The sequence below is a fragment of the Haliaeetus albicilla genome, chromosome 1 (assembly GCF_947461875.1).
Source record: "Haliaeetus albicilla chromosome 1, bHalAlb1.1, whole genome shotgun sequence".
Lineage (NCBI taxonomy): Eukaryota > Metazoa > Chordata > Aves > Accipitriformes > Accipitridae > Haliaeetus > Haliaeetus albicilla.
This window is the reverse complement of record NC_091483.1, coordinates 82,165,672-82,190,818: the sequence shown is the minus strand read 5'-3', so window position 1 is coordinate 82,190,818 and position 25,147 is coordinate 82,165,672. Positions and strand designations below refer to the sequence as shown.

Here is a 25,147-nt window from a genome sequence, read left to right as displayed (position 1 = left end):
TGATGAAGAATTCAACTTTTAGCCCAAGAAGGGGAAATTGGACAAATGGAGCATGAAACCGACTTGCCCAAGGTCACTCAGGGAAATTGTGGCCATTGCAAGTAGCTTGCAGAAATCCTGTCCCCGAGCCTTGTGTTTTAACCACGGGATCCCATTTCAATATAGCACAAGAATAGTTACCTGCTGCCTGCCAGACAAGGAGCTGACTCAGCCTAGACCTCCGCTGCCAAGCCTGAGGCTAAGGGCGAGCCAAGAGAATAGCAGAGCCAAAGCTTTACCCCAGCCTGGTACCGCTGATGGACCTGATCCAGCCTTCCTTCCTCAGCAAGAGCCAGGCAAACTGGCAGGCAATGTCCTAACCCACTTGCAAGTCAAGAGTGGAAATGCAAAACACCTCCTATGGGCAGGTAACCCCCTTTTGCTGACATGAACCTCCCTGCGAGTGGGCATCTTGGTTTTAGGGACGTGTTTGAACCGGTACAAAGAAAGCAAGAGAGCTGGACGGCTACGGATGGTGCATGCAAGCTGCTGATGCACTGTCTGGGGGCAGCTGAGCTTGGGAAGACTCGTGATGCTTTTTGCTCTCAATAGCTGATAGTCCTGCCTCCCCTCTGAAGACCACAGGGAAATTTCTCTTCAAAGGCACAAGCCCATGTTCTTGTCTGCTGAGGCTTAAAAAGGAGGAGAAATGAAAACAGATCAGCATGGTGCTTCCCCTAATAAAAGATTAGGGGAATTTAATTAAGCAGCTCACTGGCAGTATTTCCAGAGATCATGGCCACCTGCAGCTGTGGGCCAGGGTGGAAGGACAAGGCTCAAGGAAGAAAGGCTTTGACACCCTCCGGCAATCGGTACTGCACAAGTAGGGCTTCTCTTCTTCCCCCAATACATCCGGCACCAATCTTTGACCAGTAAAACCATTTTTGGAAAAAGCTGTGGACCAGCTAAGCCTCCTTTTGACCAGGAGAGCTCGACAAGGTGCTGTGCTGTGGTTAGACTGGCACAGATTCACAGAGCAGAAGGACCCCAGCCCAGCTGCAACCAGACAGAGCTACAGGAATAACCGAGCATTTACCTTGTGCAGCAATGAACTTGTTTTTCTCTTGGTACCCCTACAGAGTAAAGGAGAAAAAGGAAGACAAATGAAAGCTGAATTTTTTTCTAACACAAGAGTCATGAAATGCATCTGCATCATGAATAAACAGAGCCATCACCTGCTCTGTTGCTCAATGCCCCCTGTGCAGCAAAGGGGCTGCAGCCTCCAAGGGGAGAAACAGCACTGACAGCAGGGAAGAAATAATGGAAAATCCCTGTGCAAAGAGTTCTTGCCCCAGAGCAACACTCACCACGCTCATGTAATGTGGGAATGACCCCACTTGTTGACACAGAGCGCTAATGAACTGGTACCTCACAGCTCTTCTGCTGGGATCAGACCCTGCATCCGGAGCATCACATGAAAACCAGCATTAATCTTCGGGAGATGGGGCTGTTGAACTCATGGGGATTGATTTTGTGTATTTCTTAATGGATATTATTTATTGGCGAAGAAAGTAAAAAGCTCTTTTGGGTCTTGCTTTTCTTCACGTGCCTCTATCCCTCTCAAAGTCTACTTCTTCATATTACCCTTCCAATTTATTTGAGCTATATGGTGATAATCATACAGGACCCATCTCCACCCAGAAGCAGAGCAGGGCAATGTTGCTTCTATTTCAGTTGGGTTGCTTGATTTCTTTTTCATCTCCTTCCCACATCCAGTCCTGCAAGCTGGGAAGTACCGATGATTAACCAGCCACACCACTCATCAGCCATTCATCAGAATTCCCCAAATCCTGCAGGAATGGCTTGGCTTTGCAGCACCCTAAGGAGTGTAAGTGTGGAAAAGAGAGGTGGGAAGAGATGTGACCATGGCAAAACAGCTGAGCAAGGGCAGAGATACAGCCAGAATTTATAAGTCCCAGCTCTCAGCCTCTTATTCCAATCATTTTTGTCTGGGCTCATGACATGGAGCAGAGCACAGTGAGCTCTACCACGGCCACACAAAGGTTACAAGATCAAAAAGCAGCATCATTTATTGCTCTGGAGGATGTGGGGAGATGTTAACATAGGAGGTAGTCTCTTAACCATCCTCTCCCAGACATGAGTCACATGCCGTAAAAGCTCCACACTCCTGGTGGGACCAGGCACCGCCAGCCAGGGCACAGCCGGTGGGGATTTTCCCTTCAAATTACAAAACTCACATTAATGAAGGAGGCGTTGATATAGTCGGAGTCAGGAACCCCTTCAACAGGAGTCAGGTGAACCCTGGAATGATCATCTGGAGGAAAATTAAAACTCTGCATTAAAACCAACTCCCTCCACGTAGCTGAAATCTGGCGTACTGAGAAAGCTGGGTGTTGGAGCGGAGCCCGGGCTTGCTGACTCCCCTGCACACACAAACACCTTTATGCCCCCAAATTCTTCTCGCTTAAGCCCGGAGAGGTGCTAGACCTCACCCAAGGAAGTTTTTCTTCTGCAGAGCACACACATTTGAGGAAGCCCCTGAGCCAGCCTGCTGCCCCACACCACCTGGCAAGAGCCGACCATCTTGGCATTTCCCATCCATTTCACTTTCCACAGCTTCCCAGCCACTGATGGCTCCAGGGAGCAACTCCTCAAGGTATCTAAAGCTAAAGCAGATGCAGCCACCCACGTGGGAGGTGAAATGACCTCAACCATGTCCTTGCCCATCCCAAAAACAGGAATGGGGAGCCCTGGCAGGAGCACCGGCCGTGTCTCCCCCCGCCCAACCAGCTCTGATACCTACAGGGCAAAATGTTCACGTATCTGTTCTTCTCCTTATTCTCCTCCTTGGAAGCAGCTTCACACGTGGCCTGTATAGGACATGCTGGGAGAGCCTGCAGTGGCAGAAAAGGGGGTTTTCCATGATGTTCTTACTCACAGCATGGCTGTAACTACAAAACAACCGGTGTGTCGGTGCACGCTGCATCCAAGCATCCTGCCCCTTTGGACATGTTCCCACCACCCACACCCCTCAATTCCATCCCAGCACCAGTTCCTCCTTCCCACCCAGCTCAAGGTGACCATTTAAATAGCCTGGGCTGGACGGGAGAGAGCAAATCCTTTCTGAAACGTGTATCTGGAATCTCACGACCCATGAACACGAGGTGGCAGCAAAGCCTCCCGACACCAAACCCACCAGCCCAGGGATCAAGGAGCTCATTTCTTCCCACGGAGGTTCCTGCTGAGATTTCCTCCGTTAACAGTCATGCTAGTGGTGACCTGAATAAAGCCCCCATTGCCAGAGTGCACCCAGCGATGGGAAGGAGCACCCATGAAGGGAGTTATTCTTCATCCAGCAGTGCCGGGGACCTTTGGGTTGGGGAGCGCTGGAGTCACAGGTGATGCCGTCCCGGTAACAGCAGCCGGGTTTCATGCTCGAGCAGAGGAGGTGCTTCCCCAGCACCGTTATTCCACATCCTCTTTGAATAGTGAAGAGGATGAAAACGTATTGGAGGTATTCGACATCCCTTCCTCCATCTGACAGGACAGACATGCTTTGGCAACGGAAGTCTTCAGGGCAATTGAGTATTTATAACCTGAAAAATCCCCTTCCGTGGGCATTCATTGCACCTATTTAGTTTCATCGAAGCACAGCCAGGAAGGGTATCAAGTTGTGCAACAGCTGGAGAAAGTCGAGTGGCTTTTTTTTTTAATCTTCTCATTGTCCTCATATTGCTGTATCACGCCTTGGACCTAAGGCTTTATGTATTTGCAGATGGCACCTTTGCAGTGCAGACAACCAGACCAACAATAGGTTTTCTTTCACTAATTAGGCTGGTGGAGAATCCAGGTAGTTCAGCAGCTCCTACATTACATGCTGTGATACTCCAGCCTGTTATTTAACTTTGTCCCCTACCTCAGTACCGCTCTGCCTATTTTTGTATTGCCTAGGTGAAACAGGTTTATCGTCACAAGAAGTTGCAGAGCTCAGCAACATCAAGAAGAGGTTGTAGCCATCTCAGAAGAGATGCTCTGGCATCATGGAATAAGCACAATACCTGAATTACTACTCACTGCTGAAGGTCAACTGCTGTCCTATAAATGGCCGTCATACTGTTTCAGGGTTAACAGCTCACTGAAATAGATGGGGTCATTTCTGTTTCTCTGTCAGAGCTCATTTTGGCTGCTTGTGGATTTAAGACAAGGACACGGCACACCTTCATACGCCATTCATGTTGGTAATGTTTCCCTTGTAGCCATGAGGATCGGGAGGAGGGAGGCAGCGCTTGGGAGGAAACCAGCAAGCAGGGAAGCTCTGGAACACCCCAAAATGTCCAGGATACCTTCTGAACCCAGAAAAACGTAACGCCATAGCACCACTTGCTAGAAAACCTCTGCTTTCTGTAGTGAATGTGAGGGGCAGCGGCTTGCCCACCACAGCAGATTTAGGACCAGAATCAGTCCTCCCACCTTGCAGCCTTTTGAGAAACCCGAGGACCAGGCAGACCATCACTGCCTCTGTGAAGCTCCCAGATAAGCTCCTCTGAAGCACAGCATCTGGCACCGGTACCATTATTTTATTGACTCAGCTACCCCCTGGCATGATGTGCCGTCCCCAAGCTAGGTACCACTGCACACTGCAGCTCCTCTCTGATGTACCAGCTGTTTTGTCCCAGCCCTACGAAGTGAGACCAGGTTTTTCCCTGCTGTGCATTGTAAGCCCAATGCCGAGAGCAGCCTGTGGGATTTAAGGGCAAGAAGTGAAGACACTCACATTGAACTCCTCCCGAAAGAGCTTGTTGTCATCTGCCATCCGGCGGTTGATCTCCTCTTCCAGCTTATCAACAGGCAGAGGTGGGTATTTACGGTTGGTGCTGGGGGAGCGGGCAAGCAGTGGCATGCTCTGAGGCTCTGCAACGACACCCATGCATCAGAGGTGCCCACCCAGCCGCTCCCTGTGCCCAGCACTCACCCATGTCCAGGTGGGCACAGGGACCTCACACACCTCCACTTTTAGGGCCACCTCGCATCCTCACTATCCCCAAATTTTCATAGAATCATGGCACGGTTTGGGTTGGAAGGGACCTTAAAGATCATCTAATGCAACCCCCCTGCCATAGGCAGGGTCATCTTCCAGAAGATCAGGTTTGCTCAAAGCCCCGTCCAAATTGAAACTTCCTGGCCTTTTGCTCTTCCTACGGACTGTGCACAAAAATTTGGGGATGCTCTGATAACATGAAACTCTTTCAGCACCCTGTGGTTGAGCGTTACGTTATCATAGAGGCAGGATAGGATAATGAGGACCAAGTCTAACAACCTGAGCCAATGCTATAGGCTTGGGGAAGAGTGGCTGGAAAGCTGCCCCATGGAAAAGGACTAGGGGGTGTTGGTCAACAGCCGGCTGAATATGAGCCAGCAGCGTGCCCAGGTGGCCCAGAAGGCCAACAGCATCCTGGCTTGTATCAGAAATAGTGTGGCTAGCAGGACTAGGGCAGGGATCGTCCCTCTGTATTCAGCACTGGTGAGGCCGCACCTCGAGTCCTGTGTTCAGTTTTGGGCCCCTCACTACAGGAAAGACATTGAGGTGCTGGAGTGTGTCCAGAGAAGAGCAACGAAGCTGGTGAAGGGTATGGAGCACAAGTCTTATGGGGAACGGCTGAGGGAACTGGGGTTGTTTAGCCTGAAGAAAAGGAGGTTGAGGGGAGATCTTATTGCTCTCAACAACTACCTAAAAGGAGGTTGTTGCAAGGTGGGGATCGGTCTGTTTTCCCAAGTAACTAGCAATAAGACAAGAGGAAACGGCCTCAAGTTGTGCCAGGGAAGGTTTACATTGGACATTAGGAAAAATTTCTTCAGCGAAAGGGTCATCAAGCATCAGCACAGGCTGCCCAGGGAAGTGGTGGCGTCACCATCCCTGGAGGTATTTAAAAGACATGTAGGTGTGGCGCTTAGGGACAGGGTTTAGTGGTGGACTTGGCAGTGTTAGGTTAATGGTTGGACTTGATGATCTTAAGGGTCTTTTCCAACCTAAATGATTCTATGACTCTATAATAATGTGAAACTCTTCCAGCACCCTGGGATCAACCATTACGCTATCAGAGTCAGGACAGGACAATGAGGACCAAGTCATCTATACTGGGGGATGAAGACTAGCTTGCTTTGAATTTGGACTTCACCCTCACTCACATGGAAAGTCTGGCACCATCACCGTGACATAACTCCCAGGTGAACACAGCAAAGGTAGCTGTTGCTTGTGGTTCCTTAGTGAAGCCGAGAAAGGCCACATGAGGGTTATACCAACACAAATGATGGTTTATGAAGTTCACACCTTCGTTTACAGCAATGTAAAATGGGTAGGGAAAGTCTCAGCTGCCAACGTGAAAAAAAAAGGTGCTGATTTTCAGTTAGTGCTTGCTCCAAAGGTGTTTCGTTTATGTGGAAGGAGCTCAGAAAAAGGATCTGAACTGAGTCTAAGAGGTGGTGGTTCCTCTTCAGCTCTTACTTTGGTGCCTCCATATGGATGGAGATGCCCAACTTCAGACCCTCAACAGGCAGCTCTGGCTCAAAGCCAGAAAACAAGACAAGCTCAGGGACAGAAGAGTTTAGACATTACGGCAGGCTTGCACAAGACTTTAAAATTACATTTATGCATCTTTAAGAGCACCAAAAAGGTTTTTATAAAGGAAAAACAATGTATTCCCTGCTTTCTCTCAGAAATGTTAGTGGTGTCTACAGTCAGTGTGAAGATCTAAGTTTTAATCAGCTGTCATCCTAATTTGAAAGGGTAGAAGGATATTTAATTATTTCCCAAAGATGTGTTTTTTCAAAAAAGATTCTTATTTGAGTCAAAGAGATATTGTGAAAACTCAAGAGGAACTATGAGTAGTTCGGTGTTGGAAGTGATCGCCCATTTTAATATCAACCACTTGAGGGCAAACATTTTGTCACTGGAATGAAAGTTGGGAAATAAATTTTCATTCTATAAAAGTTTGTCAAAATCATGGAAAACAGAGAAAGTTCAGAACAAGAAACAAATAAAAATGTAAATTAAAAAATATTTTCCTTCAAAAATATGAGGTGGGAGAACAAAGCCTGCTGAGTCCCTAAGCGCTGTCATTGCACTGGGTTCAGGCTGTGACAGTGCTGCATCCATGGGCTTTCCCAGGCTTTTACAGAGGTCTGTCTTCTGGTGTATGTAGTTGTATTATTCTGGTGTATTTATATTTATTCTGGTGTATAATATTTATATTATTCCCACCAGGAATAATATAAATACATACTCAGGACCACCTTCATACGCCCTTCCAAGACCACACTCAAACAGAACACAATCTTCATTTTCCTTTTTACACATTTCCAGCAAATCACCTCCCCAAACCAGTATTCAGCAAGTGTTTTCCAAAAGATGCCACCGGGTATTACGTTGTCTACATGCCCATCAAGTTGCATGTGTCTTACTGCTGTGTTGGAAGGGGAAAGGCACTGCATGGTCAGCAGACCAACCTGGGTAGCTCTGTGCTGCCCAGAGAGCTGCCCTGGAGGGCATAAACCAACCCTGCTTTTGCCACTTCAAGGGTTTTATGACGCTTTTGTAATTTTTACAATTTTTAGGAGAATTGCTGATTATTTCACTAGCTAACTTTGGCTGATTCCAAGTGAGGGAAAAAAACCCAAACTAAAGAACTCTAACTAGATATAAATATAAAATACTCTAAACCCCAAACTAAAATAACAAAATAGAATTGTTATTCTGAAGAATGTTTGCATTGACCCGTTTTGATCTGAACAAAGCTTATTCCTTCTGTGAGATGCATTTTTGCTCCCCGTGTCGCACTGATGTGGGCCTCACCTGCATCATCCGTCCGGCCATTGGACAATCGAAAGGAGTTGGAGTGACTCCCTGCTTGCTTGTATTTCTTGAACCTACCAAAGACAAGGGAATGGAGAAAGTCAATAGATACCCACCAAGAAGCCCGGGTTACCTTCTGGATGAGAGATGCAGCCATGAAAGGTGTTCCACACTTTCTTATGGCTTGATGAATTAGCTGGTGGGTCCAAGAGGCTATGGGACCTCTAAAATATTGCCTACGGGCATAACTTTTAACTGACCACATCTGGAAAGGCTGTAGGAGACCAGAGCAAGGTGAAAGCCACGAGGAGAAGCTTTATGGCTGCTTTTTATGGAGGACACCCCAAGGAGTTCCTGCTCCATGGGCTGATTCAGCAAAGAACATAAACCCCAGGTTGATCTGTCCTTCTGCAGCAAAGCCCTTCTCCATGTGCTTTTAACTTGAAACAGATGCTTATGTTCCGTTTGCCTGATGCTAAGGGTTTTGCTGAGTCACCGGGCAGACGGTGGTGAACAGAAACCCTTTTTTCAAGGGCTGGAAGCTAGGTGGAGAGGACTCAAACTCTGCTGCTGCTGAACTCCAGAGGCAAAACCCTCATCAGGCTCACCGCTGCGAGGGCACGCCTGGAGCCAGGATAGGAAGGGAATTTTTCCACTGCTAAGGAAATTGTTTGGGGTTGGTTTTTTTTTTACTTATTTAATCACCAAAATGGTGAATGAATTAAAATGCTTACTGCAGGTGACTAAACACCCTCTTCTAGCTGAGCAGATACGCACTCAGGAGCTGAGAATGCTACATTTTGAGCAGCCCAGATGCTTGCATTTTTAAAAAATGGACCCAAGGTGGCTTTGTTATGTTATAGTTCCAGGTACAGCATCACCTAACATTCCCAACAAGCTCTGGTCATACGCCACCTCGCAGCGGAAGATGCACAGGCACGACGTACAGGTCTGGTACGCAAGGCAGAGCTTGGCTCTGGATTTTGGATCACATTTGATATCAGGATGGGAATTAAGGAATAACACACCCCATTATAGATGCAAAGGACTTTCTGGCTCAAGCGCTCTGTTCAGTTTCCCTGGATTACTCAGTCCAGCACCCTGAGCCTTGCAAGGGAAGCTTACCTGCTTTTTAACTGCACTGATAGGACTTCGGTTTAATCTACCCTACTAAATATGACATTTTCAGTAGCAGAACAGGCATTACCCCACATGAGGATCAGCTTTATAGAGAAAGGAATAAACAACATTTACTAGATAGCTCCAAACATAATTTTCATTATCCTTACAGGTTTCTTTTCAAAACATCAGCTGTGTCAGCCTTTAGCTTAGGGAACAGCACAAAAGGCTTATTCCCGTTCATTCAGTAATTAATTTCTGTCAAATAAGGGAAGTCAGCATTAAAGCATTTCTTACCTTAACATGTACAGCACAATAATAATAAATACTATGACTAGAAGGGAAGACAGGGCCACCATCACAGCTATAATTGGAGTCTCATCTGCAATAGGAAAAGAAAGGTATGGTTGTCAACATCGAAAACATCCAGCACCATCATTTAACAGGACAGAGCTCTAGAATTTCTGCTTGCAAAATACTACTACTACTACTACTACTACTACTACTACTGATATAGTAATAAAAGTATTGAGTAAGGTTACATTTCTCCAGTCTGACAGTGAAGACAGATACATGATCTAAGCGAGCACGATGCATCTCAGATACTCTGAGGTTAGAATAAAACCTGTAACCACTATTCAAAGCACCTTAGTCTTCTCTAAGAGTTGTTCACTGTGAAACTGCAACCTTGCAGATGAAAATAGCGATTGAGAAAGTTGTGAGTGGGCTATCTTAGGGGTTTCTTCTGCACAATTGAATGTGCCCATGGTGGCCCACCAGCCACCAGTAGAAGTTCCTGCTCTGTCACCTGGGGACCTACAAAGTCTTCTGCCTGAGACATAAGGATCCATACGAGAAGTTTCTAAACAAACAGGTCCATGAGTTTGGTATAACGGGATAAGGAACCTTATGTTAAAATAGGTGTAAACTGTGGCCTTTGTAACATCCCATAGACACTTTTTTTGTAAAACCGTCATGGTTTTGCTTCCAGTTCCTTGTCAAATAGGACAAGAGGGCAATGCTTCATGCTGCATCTGGGCTCTGAACACCTTCAGGCTGAGGTTTGCTGGAGAGGTTCAGGGCTACTGAGCTACTTATCGTCTGTCTGGCTCATCGCAAAGAAGTGGCTCCTGCTGGGACTTCTTTCACAGAATCATAGAATAATTTGGGTTGGAAGGGACTTCCAAAGATCATCTAGTCCAACCCCCATTCTTTCCTCCCTGGAAATATTGAGTTTAGAGAGGAGGTGATGTTAGAGAACCCATTGTGCAGGCTCTGCACCACAAGGCCACCAAGTATGAACTAATTTGGCTCGCTTCATTGTTCACTCCCTTGCAGACGCTTCTCAAGGGCAGGCACCGTGCAATTTGCTTGCAAACACACTTAGATTAGCCACGTCTGAAACATTCCCATCCTTTGGGACCCACAACAGATATTTTTTTTTTAAATAAGCTATTTGTAACTTGGCCTGGAGGTCAGTGAAACAGTGGTCGGTGCAAGGAAATTACCCAGATGGGGCTGGAAGCCAAGCAACGCTAACCAGATAGGAAAATGGCCCCGAAGGGCATTTTTCCAAATAAATGTGGATGCTAGTGACGCCAGCTGGGGGTATTTTCATTTTCCATCAGCTTGCTCAATTTGTATGGACCACAGCACTGTGTCTACATGCCTCAGCCCCCTGAGACTGCAGGGCATGACCTCTCTTTTCACCTTCTGTGCATCCATTTCCCTGCCAGGGCAGATTCCTGTTCCATGTGTCTCAGCAATTTCAGCCAGCAGATTTTCTTACGTGGGATTTATTTGTCCATCTCTGACTACTGAGCTACCAAGGGGCACTCTGGCTATATTTCTGCATTTGTCCCTCTGTGGCCGTGAGGTCTAGAAATGTTATTCCGATCAAAAGATACGATTTTTGTTTAATGATTTGAAGGCAATGACCTGGTATGGCAAATAAAAACACGAAACCCTCCTGGTCTTGCACATCTTTGTTCTTTCCAACTACTGTCCTCATGTGTCGGCATCTCCCCCAGCCCAGCAGCAAAAAGCAAGGAACTTATTGAGACGCATTTCTGCCTCCTGCACGCTTGATAGCTGTTTGAGCCTTAGCATTACCCGTGAGGCTTTCCAAAAGCAAGACTAGGAAGGCAAAGCAACCACAGAGCGTCTTAGCCCAACCACAGCCAGCCCTTGCCTCTCTAACGTGCTTCTCATTAAGACCTCCAACCATAACCATCATCACCATCCGGGCTGGAGGAGGGGAAGGTGACAAAGCCGGCAGTGCTATGCCCCCACTATGCATCGTTGGACCATTTCTCCCGCCTTGGCTGCAGTTAAGCTTAGCCTAACCGGTGCTGAGCTGGGCAGGGGCTGCTGTGGCAGCGCCGGTTGGCAGGAGACATGATTTACGGGCAGGGGTTTCAGCAGGGGTGCCTCTGGCAGCAGGATGCAGGGAGCCTGGGAGGTTGGTTTTTTGGTTTTTTTTTTTTTTTTGCAGCTGTTCTTTCGACACATCTGGCTGGATGAGTTAGAGCTTTTCCACCGCGGCTGCTAACCACCGGCGTGCTGCCTGGCCCACCCAGCAAACCCCAGGCAGGAAACAAGCTGGAGGGTCCCCAGCCGGTCCCTCCTTCCCCAGCCAGCCCTGGAGAGCGGTGCCAACCCCCCCGCAGCTCCATTCCCGCTCGAGCCTCGGCCCCGGGGTCTTCATGCTTGCAATTCGCTTGGAGAAGGGACAAGGACTCAACCCGTTGCTTCCACAGACCTACAGTGCTGGAGCACCCACGGTGGTCCAGAGCCTGGAAGGCACTGTGATGGTTCTTGTCCCATCTTGTCCCAGCACCTCTGAGGAGCCAGCAAACCATCTTCTGATGCTCAAGATCATGTCTCCAACTGTAGGTAGAGGTGCTATATAGTGGTCTCTAGGCTGTCCCCTATACATCATGCAGACCCAGGCGCAACCGCCCAGCAGAGAGGGACAGGGCTAAGCAGCTCTCCTTGCTCATCACTGTCAATGCCTGCCCACAAAAAGTGAGTCAAATTGAGCAGACAAGAAACTACAGGATCATGAGCAAAAAAAAAAATGAGGGTAAAAGAAACAGAAGCAAAGACATAGGATCAGTATTTCTTAAATAAAACGCCCAGAACACGAGATGCCGATCTGGAAAAGCATATCCTGCAAAATGGTCGCAGACGAGGAGCAGAGCAGAAGCAAGAGTTTAAATCCTATCTCTGAGATCCCAAGTAGGGTTTAAATCACAGGCCAGCTATGTTCCCTGCAAACATCGCAAAGAGCCTGCAGGAAGAGATCCGTAATGCAACTTCATTTGTTTTCCTGCAATATTTTCTTCCCAGTTGTATTTGGGAGGTGGCAGAATAAGCCACCCCAGACACCGCACCTCAGGATAAAACAGTGAGCGTATTCACAAAATACCTTAAATTACTCCCTTGGGACAGCGTCACATTCATGCACATGCTTTGATCGGGACAAGGCCAGACTGCTGTTGTATGCCGCTCGGCACAGCGGTCCACCAGCCCCATCTCCTACAAGGTGCTACCACGGCAGTGAGCAGTGTTGGGAGAGGTATGCAATGAGCAGAGCACTGCTTCAAAGCCAGAGGATCCTCCTGAGCTCCAGGTCTCTCTCTGCTTTCTGTCCACCCTGGTGGGATATGGATGCATTATTGCAACCCATCCATAGGGAAATGGGAGAGGGTTCATTGCCTGCTTTCTTCAAACCATGCCTGGATGCATTTCTGGAAGGTAGGCATGGCCCTTTCTGTGCTTATGTGAACCTCATGCAGTTCAACAAGGCCAAGTGCAAGGTCCTGCACATGGGTTGGGGCAATTCCCAGTATCAGTACAGACTGGGGGTTGAAGGGATTGAGAGCAGCCCTGCTGAGAAGGACTGGGGGGTACTGGTGGATGAAGAATTGGACATGAGTCAGCAGTGTGTGCTCACAGCCCAGAAAGCCAACCATATCCTGGGCTGCAACCAAAGCAGGGTGTCCAGCAGGTCAAGGGAGGGGATTCTGCCCCTCTGCTCCGCTCTGGTGAGACCCCACCTGCAGTTCTGCGTCCAGCTCTGGGGTCCTCAGCACAGGAGAGACATGGATGTGTTGGAGCAGGTCCAGAGGAGGCCATGAAGATGATCAGGGGCTGGAGCACCTCTCCTATGAACAAAGGCTTAGAGAGGTTGGATTTTTCTGCCTGGAGAAGAGAAGGCTCTGGGGAGACCTTACTGAGGCCTTTCAATGCTTAAAGGTGGCTTATAAGAAAGATGGAGAGAGACTTGTCACCAGGGCCTGTAGGGACAGGACAAGGGGTAATGGTTTTAAACTGAAAGAGGGTTGGTTGAAGCTGGGCATAAGGAACAAACGTTTTACGATGAGGGTGGTGAAAGCCTGGCACAGGTTGCCCAGAGAGGTGGTCGATGCCCCATCCCTGGAAACTTTCAAGGCCAGGCTGGATGGGCCTCTGAGCAACCTAGTCTAGTGAAGGATGTCCCTGCCCATTGCAGGGGGGTTGGACTAGATGATCTGTGAAGGACCCTTCAACCCAAACCATGCCAGGATTCTACGGTGCAACCATCAGATGATCCCTTCAGGGGGTGGCACATCAGGAGGCATTAGTGTCTCTCCAGCCAAGGACCGTGGTTTCCTGCTTACTGAAATGACTGCTTTATCTGTTATGCCAACTCCAGGCACCGAGCAGGAGAAAGCAGGGCACTTCTCATCTCCACTGCCCCACTGGGAAGGGATCTGTCTTGCTGATACATCCTCATGGCTGTCTCAGATGCAGAGCTTGAGCCTGGAGCATGGCATCACCCCTTGAACAGGTAAAGTCATAAATATTTGTGCAGCTTTACTCTCTTTACCCTGGGGAAAGCAGGAAAGACTTTTCAGTGAGCCTGACAAGGACACCTGGGTCAGCCTCTCCCTTCAAGGTTTGCGAAGGATTAAACCATCTCTTGTAGCACAAAAAGAGCTTACAGATGCCTTAAAAGGCCACAGTTGCTAAAAGGGGAGGAGATACACCACTGGGAATGGTTTCACGCGACAGTATGAGTTCAAGCCATAAGGCAGAAGATTTTCACTAGTTCGGATAAATTCACTTCTGTGCTCCTCATCTTCAAAACAACCCTCAATCAAGAATTTGTTAGGAAAAGCTTTTAATTTTGGAATATCGTTGTGAAGGTTATTACTGTAACTTTCCTGATAAGAAAACTACCTATTTCTCCTCTTTCCAACATTAGAGATTAAAAATATTCCAGCAGTTCCCAGGGGACACACATCTGAAATGAGACCAGATGTGTTCCCATGGCTCACCTCACTGTAAACCATCACTCAACATTCTCCTGAGATTTAATGAAAAACTCCAACACAAGCTCAAAGGCCTTCAGCTCTGAGCAGAGCTTATCTTGTCCTGGTTAGTCCTGCAGAAATCAGTGTACCTGGATTTAATCTGCTAGAGTTTCACAGTTCTGTCTAACCTCAAGAGGGTTTAGTGGCAAAGCCCCCTTAATCTAGCAGAGACTCACCTTTTAAATGGAAAAGCCACATAAGCTGATGGGAGGGTGGCTCTTGCTGTAACCTGCATCAGTTTTCTCCATTATGTGATATATTCTATATATGATGTGATATATTCTACATATGATGTGATATATTCTATAGTGGTTAGGGGGTATAATTTGGGAAAGATGTATTTAGGTCAGAAAGAAACACATTAGCTAACCCTGTGTCTAACTAATCCCACATCTAGATGCAAGGACAAATCAAAACAATTTTCTGTGTCCTTTACACATCCAGAAATTATTAAAATATCAGAGAAGATTGTTTCCTGGAATAAATCAGAATAGAGGCACTGACTGTAACTCCATCATCTTAAAGCAGGAGAAGAATGACCTGCAGAGACAGAATTAGTGCCTTTAGAGTCACTGGGAAGACAACACATCCCCAACATAACCCAAGCCAAGTTTTACCAACAGCTGTACTTAATGGCAACAGTGGCCCCTCCACTTCTTGCTGTCACAGTTTTGCTCCCAGTGCTGCTTCCTGGTGTCGGGGAGCCAGGAATTGTGACCAATCCCCCTATAGTAATCCTCCAAGTCACAGGACATGGACAATATTAATTATTTTACTAGTATTAATGTTAATATTAGCAATATTCATATTGATATTGTTAGGAAGTCAGATTTTCCCCCATTTTTCATTTCTTTGCTCTCAGGAGCAGGGATGAACAACGGCAGAGAGATCGCAAAATCAGACCTAAGCCATGCCAGATCCAAGGGAATTACACTGAACATTTCTACAGCAGCTTAACCATTATTTTAAACGAATTCACTCCGACCTGCATCCCTTTTATTTCCTCTGTGCAAATATGTATTGACAGTAACAATCGCAGAGCACCTGTCTTTTCCTCTATACCATCAGCAGGACAGTGTGAGCTTGGCACACCAAGCAGCATAAAGTGGATTGCCGTGGAGTTTACAAAGCTGAAACACCCATCAGAACAATGATGAAAACACACAGAGGAAGCTTGTTTCTATAGGTAGCAAGGAGCCCAGCTGCACCTCCGCTCTACCTGCTCCTATACTGCCAAAGCAATGAGTAATTGCAGATATTCTGGTAGTGATGCCAGTTCTTAGAACTAAGAGATGGAAACATGCGCCTAAGTGCTATTATATTACATGAAATGGCTTTGTGCTACTGCTTGCCAACAGAATTAAGGAGAATAATAATTATTCACATCCTTTGCAGAATGGGTCCAGATCAAATAGGGTAAGTCACAGTCAATAAAGACAATTCATAAGCAAAAAAAGAAGGAAATTTCCTGAATGGCTTCTTAGACTTTGGTTTTCCAACTCTAAGGATGGTAATGCTGGTATTTTCAGAGCGTGTAGCAGGAACTCTTTGCATCTAATAGGACACGTACAAACTGGTACAGGATTGTTTATCTCTAAAAAGAAGAGCTCAACACAAATTAAGATAGCACGGTGTCACTAGCTCTTCTAAAGAGCTTGATAGGCTTTGTAAAAGCAATTTTGGATGTGTGTCATAAGGAGCGCTTTCTAATAGCAGAATACTTCTTGAAATGTTTTTACTGAGGGCTTGACTAAAGAGCAATGAGATATAAAATTCTTACCTCTTCTGTCAGAGTTACCTGCAGAAAAAGAAAACAAAAGTCTCTTAGCAACAAAGAAATATATATTTTAATAAGTCAGGAAGGATCAAAGACCAAGACAGTAACAAATTTAGTAACTCTCATCATCTTCTTGTAAATCCTTCATTTAAAACACCAGCTACAAAGCCAGGATGTTAAACTGAATTTCAGCCTTCACATAGTAGCAAGGAAAAAGGAACAAAAAGCAACTTTTCATCAGCAGAGCAGGGAGCTGAAGCCAAGCTATAACACTGATAAAAACACAACTACCGCTCTTAATCGATAACACAGTCTGTTTAACCCTATAACCAGCAAGTCACTAGTGTAATTCATTAGCACTTAAATGTTAAGAGATAACACTCATGCATAATTTTAAAAGAGCGGCTGAGCCAAGAGTTCAATTAAGAGCAGCTGGGCTCAAGGATGGGGACGATGAGCATCCAAGGAAAGCCTCTGCCCGCTGTTTTGGATGTCTTGTCTAGAGGAAGCCACAACAAACCTGTGCCAACGAGAGCACAGCCCAGCTCTCCTGCTGCAATGCTGCCGGCACAGGCAACCTGCGCCCCTGTTTTACGTGTGAAGAGTTGCAGCTCTTCAATGGGGTTGAGGACAATCTTGATAGGTTTGGAGAAGCAGGAACTGCCTGTACAACATGTAATTCATGCGGTGCCTTCTGCCTTTGTCCCTCTCTTAGGCACCACTTAATTCTTTCATGACTGATATCCAAATATCCCATTGAGACTAATGACAAGGGCAGCCCTAAAACTAATTTTGCTCCTTGACAAATTACTTGAAATAAAGAGAGAATCAGGTTTGGTCATTTGTTCTCAGGACTGACATCAAGTGAGAAGCCACATCTGGCCTTGATGGTGCAATGGCCAACGTGTCATACCAAACACCACGGGAGTTCACCAAAACCAATAACCCAAGTTATAGAAAAAGTAGCAAAGAGAAAAATTATAAATTCAGTCCCCCGCTAGCAGACATCATATTACAAAATCCAGATTTTAGCAGTACTTAAGGCTTTTGCCTCCATCACTCCCATTCAAAGGCTACATTTATTCTGAACTTGCACTGTGCATGTATCTAAGGTTACTCTGGACTCCTTCACTCTGCAAAAAAGCCTTGAGGAGCTGTGTTTGAAAGGAAGCTGGATGAGCTCAGGAATGGCGGGATGCTAAGAAAGTTGGGTTGCAAACTTCCTTCAGCCACATCCCTTCCTATCTTGGTAGCAAAGACAAATTCACTGCAGCTTCATGGGCTGTGGTTTCCAAAGACGCCCAGAGGAAGAGGGCACACACTGACTGTGACACTGACGTGAAGAGGGGTTTAGATACCCAACACCCAATATCCCTTGAGAAATTTATTAAGGAATGTACACTTGATATCTCCCTGCATTAACTCCAGTATTATCTTCTTTCAGTTTTTTCTACCCCACCACCAAGTTACCCATCCTGTTTTTCCACTAAATCCTTCACTGCCAAGGCTTTCACCATAAGCTCTAGTGGGCACTGCTATATAACTGTTGCAAGCAGTATCAAAGCTGGGTCTCAAGCGATGCAGCAATGGACAAATCATGGCTGAAGAGTCACAGATCAGCTAAGATTTCTAGTCCCCTCAGCCTCTTTTTGCCTGTTTTTTGCTCTTAACCTACATTAAGCAGCCAAACTACATTCTTAGGGGCCACTTTTATGATGTGCCAAGAGGGGAATGACAGCAGGACGGCAATAGAGACAACTCCTGCTCATCTAGACCTTTCAAAGATTAAAGTAGCCCAAGTAATGGGGAAAAAAATGATAATGTAAGCATAGAATCACAGAACGGTTTGGGTTGGAAGGGACCTTCAAAGATCATCTGGTCCAACCCTCCGGCCATGGGCAGGGACATCCTTCACTAGATCAGGTTGCTCAAAGCCCCATCCAACCTGGCCTTGAACACTTCCAGGAACAGGGCATCCACCCCATCATCGGATGTGCCAGCAAATGCAAAACTGAGGTATCCAGCACGTGGAATACTCTGCTCAGTAAGGTCTCACAGCATTTCTCCTGGTGCTCATCATGGTGGAGAGAGAGCACCTTCAGATGGTTTATCAAATTATGTGTGGCTTGTGCCTGCAAGCAGTTTAGTAGCCATCAGGTGGAGCATACAGATTACCCTACCAGATGGGCCAGCACAATCCTACCACATCATCCTGCATCCCCAGCTTGGCTAATCTTGGATAATGAAACAACTTGCCAGCCTTCCCCAGGAGCTGGATCTCAACCCTGGTTGGCCACCTCTAGTCTAAACCTTACATCCTCTGGGACAGGGACTGCCTTGCTGTGTGTGTGCTTGTAGTGCCAAAAAGCATGGCTTGAGCCCATGTGGCTACCAAAATACAAATAAATGTAGCAACAGTCTGGATAACCCAAGCTCTGCAGCTGAGCAGCAACCCAGAGTGATTTATTGCTATTGCCTACAAAGACCCGTTACGGAACAACTTTTCAGCCAGCACCTGGAAGCTGTGCAGTACTAGTCCCGTTTCACACTCCGGAAACCACAAAAAGTGATGAAATTCATCTGTGACAAAAGTGGAACAAGATCCTAGGGTTTCTGGTGCCCCAGCATCTTGGCAAGAAGCCCAAACCTTTGGTAGGATAAATCTTTTCTGATCTTGTCAGTTCAGGGAGTTACATTGTTTCGTATCACCATGGAATTTGCCCCAGTGTCTTCTCATTCCCTTTTGTTCAGCAAAACAAAAGAAGAGCGAAGAAAAAAACCTGGAGGCAGGGTGGCCTGGAGAAGAAGAGGTGAAGGAGATGCCTACCATTGTGGGAAGCAGAAGAGGTCTCTTGTGTCGTCACCGTCGCGCTGAAATTCCTCTCTGTCGTCTCCGCTTCTGTGCTGGGGAGAGCAGTGTGTGGAGTAGATGGCGTCATGCTGGGTAGCAGGGAGGTGGCTGGGGGCATGGGCACAGTTGTCTGCAGGGTGGAGAAGTTGAAGCTGACAGTGGTAGTGTTGGGGGACATCCTGGTGGCTGTGGTTGTAGGTGGCTTTGACGCCATGGTAGAAACAGTCACTGGAGTGCTAACATTGAGCCTGTTTGCGCTTGTCGTAGTCCCATCTTCAGGACCTGCTGTAGGAGCTTTGGTGGGGCTCCTGGGGGAGGTGGGCACTGTCGTGGGTGGCTCTGCGAGAGAAGAAAGGACAAGGGAACCTCCATGAGATACCTTTCTGCAACACTGGAAGGTTTAGATGCTGGAGATTCGTGTGACTGTAATTACAAGGACAAAACAGCCAAAAAATCCTGAGTCCAGGACAGGGAATGCTTTGTACAGCATGGAAATGCACACCCTATAAAAGCTGGTAACTTGAATACATATTATGATATCGAGGAGGTACAAAGATTAGAGCCCCTGTGAGAGAGGATCAATATTTGCTAGAGGCAAAACCTGCTGGTCCCATTTATGAGCACCTGCAGCCCATCACCCTCTTTCTGACACTTCACATTACAGTTAAGTGGAGGGCAGAAGGGGTAAGTCACCGAGCACATGAGCACTTACTCCTTTGATCCTAAAGATGACTTAGGGCCAAAAGAGAGCTCGAGACAACAAGCATAGTTTACCTGTCATAACGTTGTTAGCACCTACGCTTATCAGGCCACTTCCGAGCAAAAGGAGAAAGAACCACAAATCCATGTTCACCTGGGGAAGAGAACAAAGAACAGTTTTTTAAACCCTCATGCAACATCACCCCAAAATAATTCAAACTGGGCATGCCACTGTTCATCTTGTGTGTGTGGAGCTGGAAAGGAGGAGTGAACGGGTGGCTGGAGTCCCTGCAGGCATGTGGATAGGAAGGATTTATTGATATGTTCATGCATTCCCAATGGGAGGGTGCATGGAGAGATGCCAGTCTGGTGGACCAGCGAAGGCGACCAGACATGAAGCAGGGAACGAGCAAACTGTGGGAGACCATGAGAAAAATGAGATATGAACCCGAGCACCAAAGATAAGTACCTGATCTTAAAGGAAATTAATAATGTGTTCATGTAACGGTCTGCAAATGAGCGTCCTTTGAGCAAACTGAAATACAATACATATGAAGTCCATGGCAAGGAGCCTTGATCCAAAATACCCAGGAACTGGAGGCAGGGAAGATAGGAGAGGTCAGCTCCTCCTGCGGGCAGTGCCCAGCAGATCCCTGCCAGCTCGTTGAAGCCCCTGCCTGTTACTGGGTGTGGGCAGAACACACGCACAAGGCCAGGCTCAGCTCCATTCAAACCCCATCAGATTCCCTGCACGTGCGGATGAAACAAATACCCGTAAATATTAATCCAAGGTCATCTGCAAGTACAGGCTGCACATTCGTTGTACTGTACGTTTCTTCCCAGGAAATGTCCTGCAAAATTACAGGACGATGACATCAGTAAAGTTGTTTCCCCCAGGCTTTCTCCCCCAGCCCTTTTAAATACAAGGTTTTTATGGCGATATCTTTCCTCTGTAGACCTCAAAAAGCTCCTGAGAAATGGGTATCGTCACCTCCTCCCAAACAGATATGGATCCAGAGGCTCAGGCAAACGACAGCGAGATGTGAGACATCATCATCCTGGCCAGAAGAAAGCCCAAAGCTGCCAAGCCCCAGACCAGCACACAGCCCTGGGGCCTCACAAGGATGGGCCAGCATCTCACATCTGCTACGAGCCCAGAGAGGGCTCGGAGACACCTCTGCTACATGCCATCGACCGGCAGCTGCCGTACAACTCTCTCCTGTTCTTCAGGTTTTTGTCACATGTCCAGTTGCATCTTCAGTATCTCCTGGGAGAAGGCTGCGAGATCTCGCTGCCAAGTCAACTCAACAGGCTGCCAAGAAAGGGTTTTATTCCTGATACGCAGTCTAAGCCTCCCCCTCTTAAATACATCTTGTGTTGTTTGTTCTTGTTCTATTTATTTAAATCTGCTTCAATCTAGACCCATCCCAAACTCCGGGCAAAAGGACAACACTGAAGTCATCAACACGCTGGAAACGATATCAGAAACACAAGATCCTCCCCACCCAGGAGTATCCTCACACCAGCACCACCCACTTACATGTTTTTCCTCCCCCCCGAAAGAAAACCTGGCAAAAGTCGAACTTACTCAGTGACCAAAAGGTCAGACAAACCCTGAACCAGAAGGAAACCAAGCTCCAGAGATAAGAGTTTTCCTTCGGCTCCCTCCACGGCCAGTCCTGGGGCAGGGCTTTCTCCAAGGGGTCCCACTGGTGCAAGCAGCCAACTTTCCAGAGGGTTTCATCACTGGTTAAAATATCTGTCTGGACAAATTTGAACTGATTCAGTCCTCCTGCCACTGGTAAGAGCAGGACTGGTCCTGCAATGCTTCCCTGAAGCTCTGCTCCAGGCTGTGATGTCTGGAAAACCCATAACCGGTAGGTTTTCGATGGCACGCTCCACTCTTGGTGCTCATTGAGGTCACTCAACAAGCAATTGCACTCTGGAGCTGAGTTGGTCCTAAGCCAAAGAGGTTTTCCACCCCTCCAGTGAGGAAAGGGAGCTCGTGTCCTCCCCGTGCTTAATTGCAACCGGGAAGCACACGAAGCTGCACCACCAGCAAGAATGAAAGCAACTCGCTGCAGGAGACAGATCCTTCTAGCATCCCACTGTGGAAACCCACAGAAATAGGATGCTCTTCGTGATCGGACCCACATGCAAAGGCAGAAGGAACGTAAGCCCATGCTGAATCTCCAAATGAACTTAGCAGCAGCACTGAGATGCTCCTGAAACCTCACAGGGACTGATGAAGGTGCCAAGGTCTCACCATCACAACTGCTTCCCTTGCTGGGAACCCATCACTACCACAACAAGAAAACAGTAACAAGGTAAAGGAAAAGACCTGGCTCTTCCGCAAACACTACTAGGGAAAAAAGTGACTGTTCGCTGTGTTTTGATGAATATTTGTATAGAAATGCCATTCTTGCAGGTGGATGTGGCTCCTTTACTCTTCCCCCCCACTCCATTTGTCAAAATGAGAGTTCCCATTCATTTGGGATCCTGTTCATTTGGGATCCTGTTCATTTGGGATTCCTGTTCATTTGGGGTCCTGTTCATTTGGGATTCCCACAGCTATGCCAGTGTTAGCTCTGCAGTAGCAGTTTGACCCAAGAGCAGACAAACCAGTCGCTAAATGGGGATGCTCCCTCTGCACTGGCATCCTACTGGCTCCTCATGCTGAGATCTTGCTCCTCAACACCTTGCCCATAATTAACCGATCATTGGAAAACCATATAGATATTAATCTCTTCCAAGCCTTTCTTAATGGCTTCAGGGATCTTTTGAGCTGGCTGCTCCAGCTCTTGCAGCACACCTCAAATACCAGGGGGAATGACAATTTGTTCATGGTCACTCAGCAAAGGGGTGGCAGAGCTGGGACTGGACCCCAGAGGACCTGGTTCCTCTCTTGTCTGTGGTCCTGGGAGTCCTTTTGAGAAAATTAAGGAAGGAAAGACCTATGGGTTAGCCCATACTGATCCCACACACACTCCCTAGGGCCAACAGCCAAATGTCCCTTTGGCCTCTGAAACTCTTTTCCCCCATCCTCAACATATTTTTTCCCTGGGTATCAAAAGCAGGACATGGAGGGTGGGTGGAAAGAAGTAAAAGCTGTAAATCCCCTCTTCTTTCTGCCCTCCGTTACGGGGAAGTAACCCACATACAATAAAAGAGCTTGGTTCTATCTCCACAACCATGATTGCTATATGGATGAGAGCTACAGGTGATTCCTGGACCAGTCTGGACCAGTTGCAAAACCCCTTTGGGATGGTGCAATGATCATAGAATCATTTAGGTTGGAAAAGACCCTTAAAAGCATCGAGTCCAAACATCAATGCAGGTCTCTCCTTTGCTGAGCCAGCAGCACAGCTCCGATGCCCTGGAATTACATCAGTGGGCAGGCAGCTGCCTGCCTTTAAAACCCCCTTGATATTACATTTAATAAGTTCATTGATCCTTGAGCGGATTGCATTAGGAGGAAAGGGTTGGCCAGGGGAGAGAATACTGAGTTTCCCCAAGCCTTGCCCCGTTTTCATGAAGAAAGCTGGATGCAGGCAGTCTGTGCAGATCCTGAGTTTTTATGGTTTTATTACTGCGAACATCAAAAGAAACAGGACGCCGGGCAGCCCCCCAAGAGCATCGAGCCTTGCTGTGCAGATCATTACACAAAAACCCCGGGAGCTGCTCCTGTGACCAGCAATCAGCTGCCAGCGCCGCTTTATCACCTTAAAACCGGATCCAGAGCAGAGAGCGAGCAGAAGAGCCCTGCACAAGGGGAGGGCTGTGCCAGCCCAGCTCCCGGCTCCCAGCCCCTGCTATTAAACACTCCCTATTCCCAAATGCAGTATAAATAAGTGCCAGCGGTACGCCGTTACCCGCTTCTTAACATAAAAGGCCTCGAGAGTCCTACCCCAAAGCTGGAGAAACCCGAGTCTCCCTTCCCCCTCGGCTCCCTCCCTGCTGGTTTCGGAAACAGAGAGGAAATACTTGTAATGTTATCAACATAAACACAGCTCTTGGCCGGCTGCAACATCCTGCGAGCTCTGCAGAAAAACACCCTGACGTCACGGCGCCGGCTCTGCCGAGGAGAAAGAAGCCGGCTTCGGCACCGCTGCCCCGGTGGGTTGGGATGCTCAGCATTGCCTCTTTGTTTTAAACCTTCCTTTTCAAAAATCAGGGTTAGAAACCTGAATAACCGCTACTGGTGTTTTCAGCAATATTATATATATATTTTTATATATATATATATATATATAGTGTATATGCACTGTGGTCTCCTGTACACTGCTTGAGAGCTTCCTATAGGAAAGGCTGGGTTTGAGACTGCAGGACGTATGTTTTAAAATAAGTGGATCTTGTCAAGACGACTGATGCTGGGGGGCGGGGAAGGAAATAATCTCTTTATAAAGTAATAAGTGGCTTAAAAATGGTCCTTGCGTGTGATGCTGCTATAGGGGGGTTTGGCTGCAGGACCACCTCCCCGTGCTTCCAGAAAGCAGAGAATTAGTATTTAGTGCTGCAGAAACTGCCCAGATCCTATCCGGATACAGCCGTCCACAATCAAAGGCAGGATTTACCCCCACCTCTGACATATTCCTAATTCCTGGAAAATGAGGCAATCTTTTTCTATGTGCAAGGAGGAGACATGACCTGAATTCTACCCGGCTTTCTGGGACCCCAGAAACCGCTGCTGCTGTCAGTAGGATGCTAAAATGTAGCGGCTCAACCAAGACCACCCCACTGCCTTGTGCTGGCCCCAACCGCAGTGAAAAATAAAAAAAATTGTTCAGTTTTCTTCTTTTTTTTGGCAGGGAGGAGGGCAAAACTAGGAGCAAGGTTAGCATTTGCACCGGTTAGCTCTTTGAAGCAGCTCACAGTAGGACAAGAACAAGCATGAGCATAAAGAAAGGGGAAAAAGTTTTTTTTTTTTTCTTTTCGGTGGCAGCAAGCCATCCGCATGGCTCAGCCTCCCTGGAAAACAAACCTGCCATTCCCTCTCCCCCTCCCTGCTCCTTTTAAATCCCATTGTGGTTTTGCAGCCTCTCACTGGAGCTGTGATCCGCAGCAGAGGAGAGCTGCCCACAGGCTCATCCGATGGCAGAACAATTGTGCCGGCACTGAGTTCCCCTTCCCCATAACCCCAAAACTCTCCTGTTAGGATGAGATGCAAAGGATGTAAAATAATGATCAGGATGAGCCCTGCTGCTGGGAGCTCCACACCGAAAAACAAAGCCTGGTCCCCTACGAGAAATCACCCGGGGGGGCAAATGTCTTGCGGGGGCTCCTTACGCCGTGCATTGATGTCTTCTCTTCGTTAAGACCGTGCAACGAGCTGCTTCGGCTCCGAACCGCGCTGGGATGGCTAAGGGCTGCAGTGAGCTGGCCATCGCAGGGAGAGGAACCGTTGAGTTCAGGGAGGGAAAAGGGTTTTGTTGCACTAATGCGCAGTGACTAATTCCTTGCATGTGTCTCCGAAGCTGAAACGAGGCCTTTGA

General features: G+C 47.4%; 1 protein-coding gene across 8 annotated transcripts in view; it reads right to left on the bottom strand.

The window, feature by feature from the left end:
- PTPRA (protein tyrosine phosphatase receptor type A) overlaps positions 1-25,147 on the bottom strand; it is a 129,348-nt gene that overhangs the window by 9,803 nt on the left and 94,398 nt on the right. For 7 of the 8 annotated variants that reach the window (XM_069796691.1, XM_069796716.1, XM_069796706.1 and 4 more), the window contains 9 exons: positions 19,731-19,809; positions 18,933-19,295; positions 16,109-16,126; positions 9,266-9,350; positions 7,850-7,923; positions 4,775-4,911; positions 2,804-2,894; positions 2,238-2,314; positions 1,076-1,112 (listed from right to left, as the gene is read on the bottom strand). In XM_069796691.1, the coding sequence (XP_069652792.1) occupies positions 1,076-1,112; positions 2,238-2,314; positions 2,804-2,894; positions 4,775-4,911; positions 7,850-7,923; positions 9,266-9,350; positions 16,109-16,126; positions 18,933-19,295; positions 19,731-19,809 (961 nt within the window). Of the gene's footprint in view, positions 1-1,075; positions 1,113-2,237; positions 2,315-2,803; positions 2,895-4,774; positions 4,912-7,849; positions 7,924-9,265; positions 9,351-16,108; positions 16,127-18,932; positions 19,296-19,730; positions 19,810-24,941; positions 24,966-25,147 lie in introns of those variants that run through there. The other variant, XM_069796725.1, reaches the window with a different exon arrangement.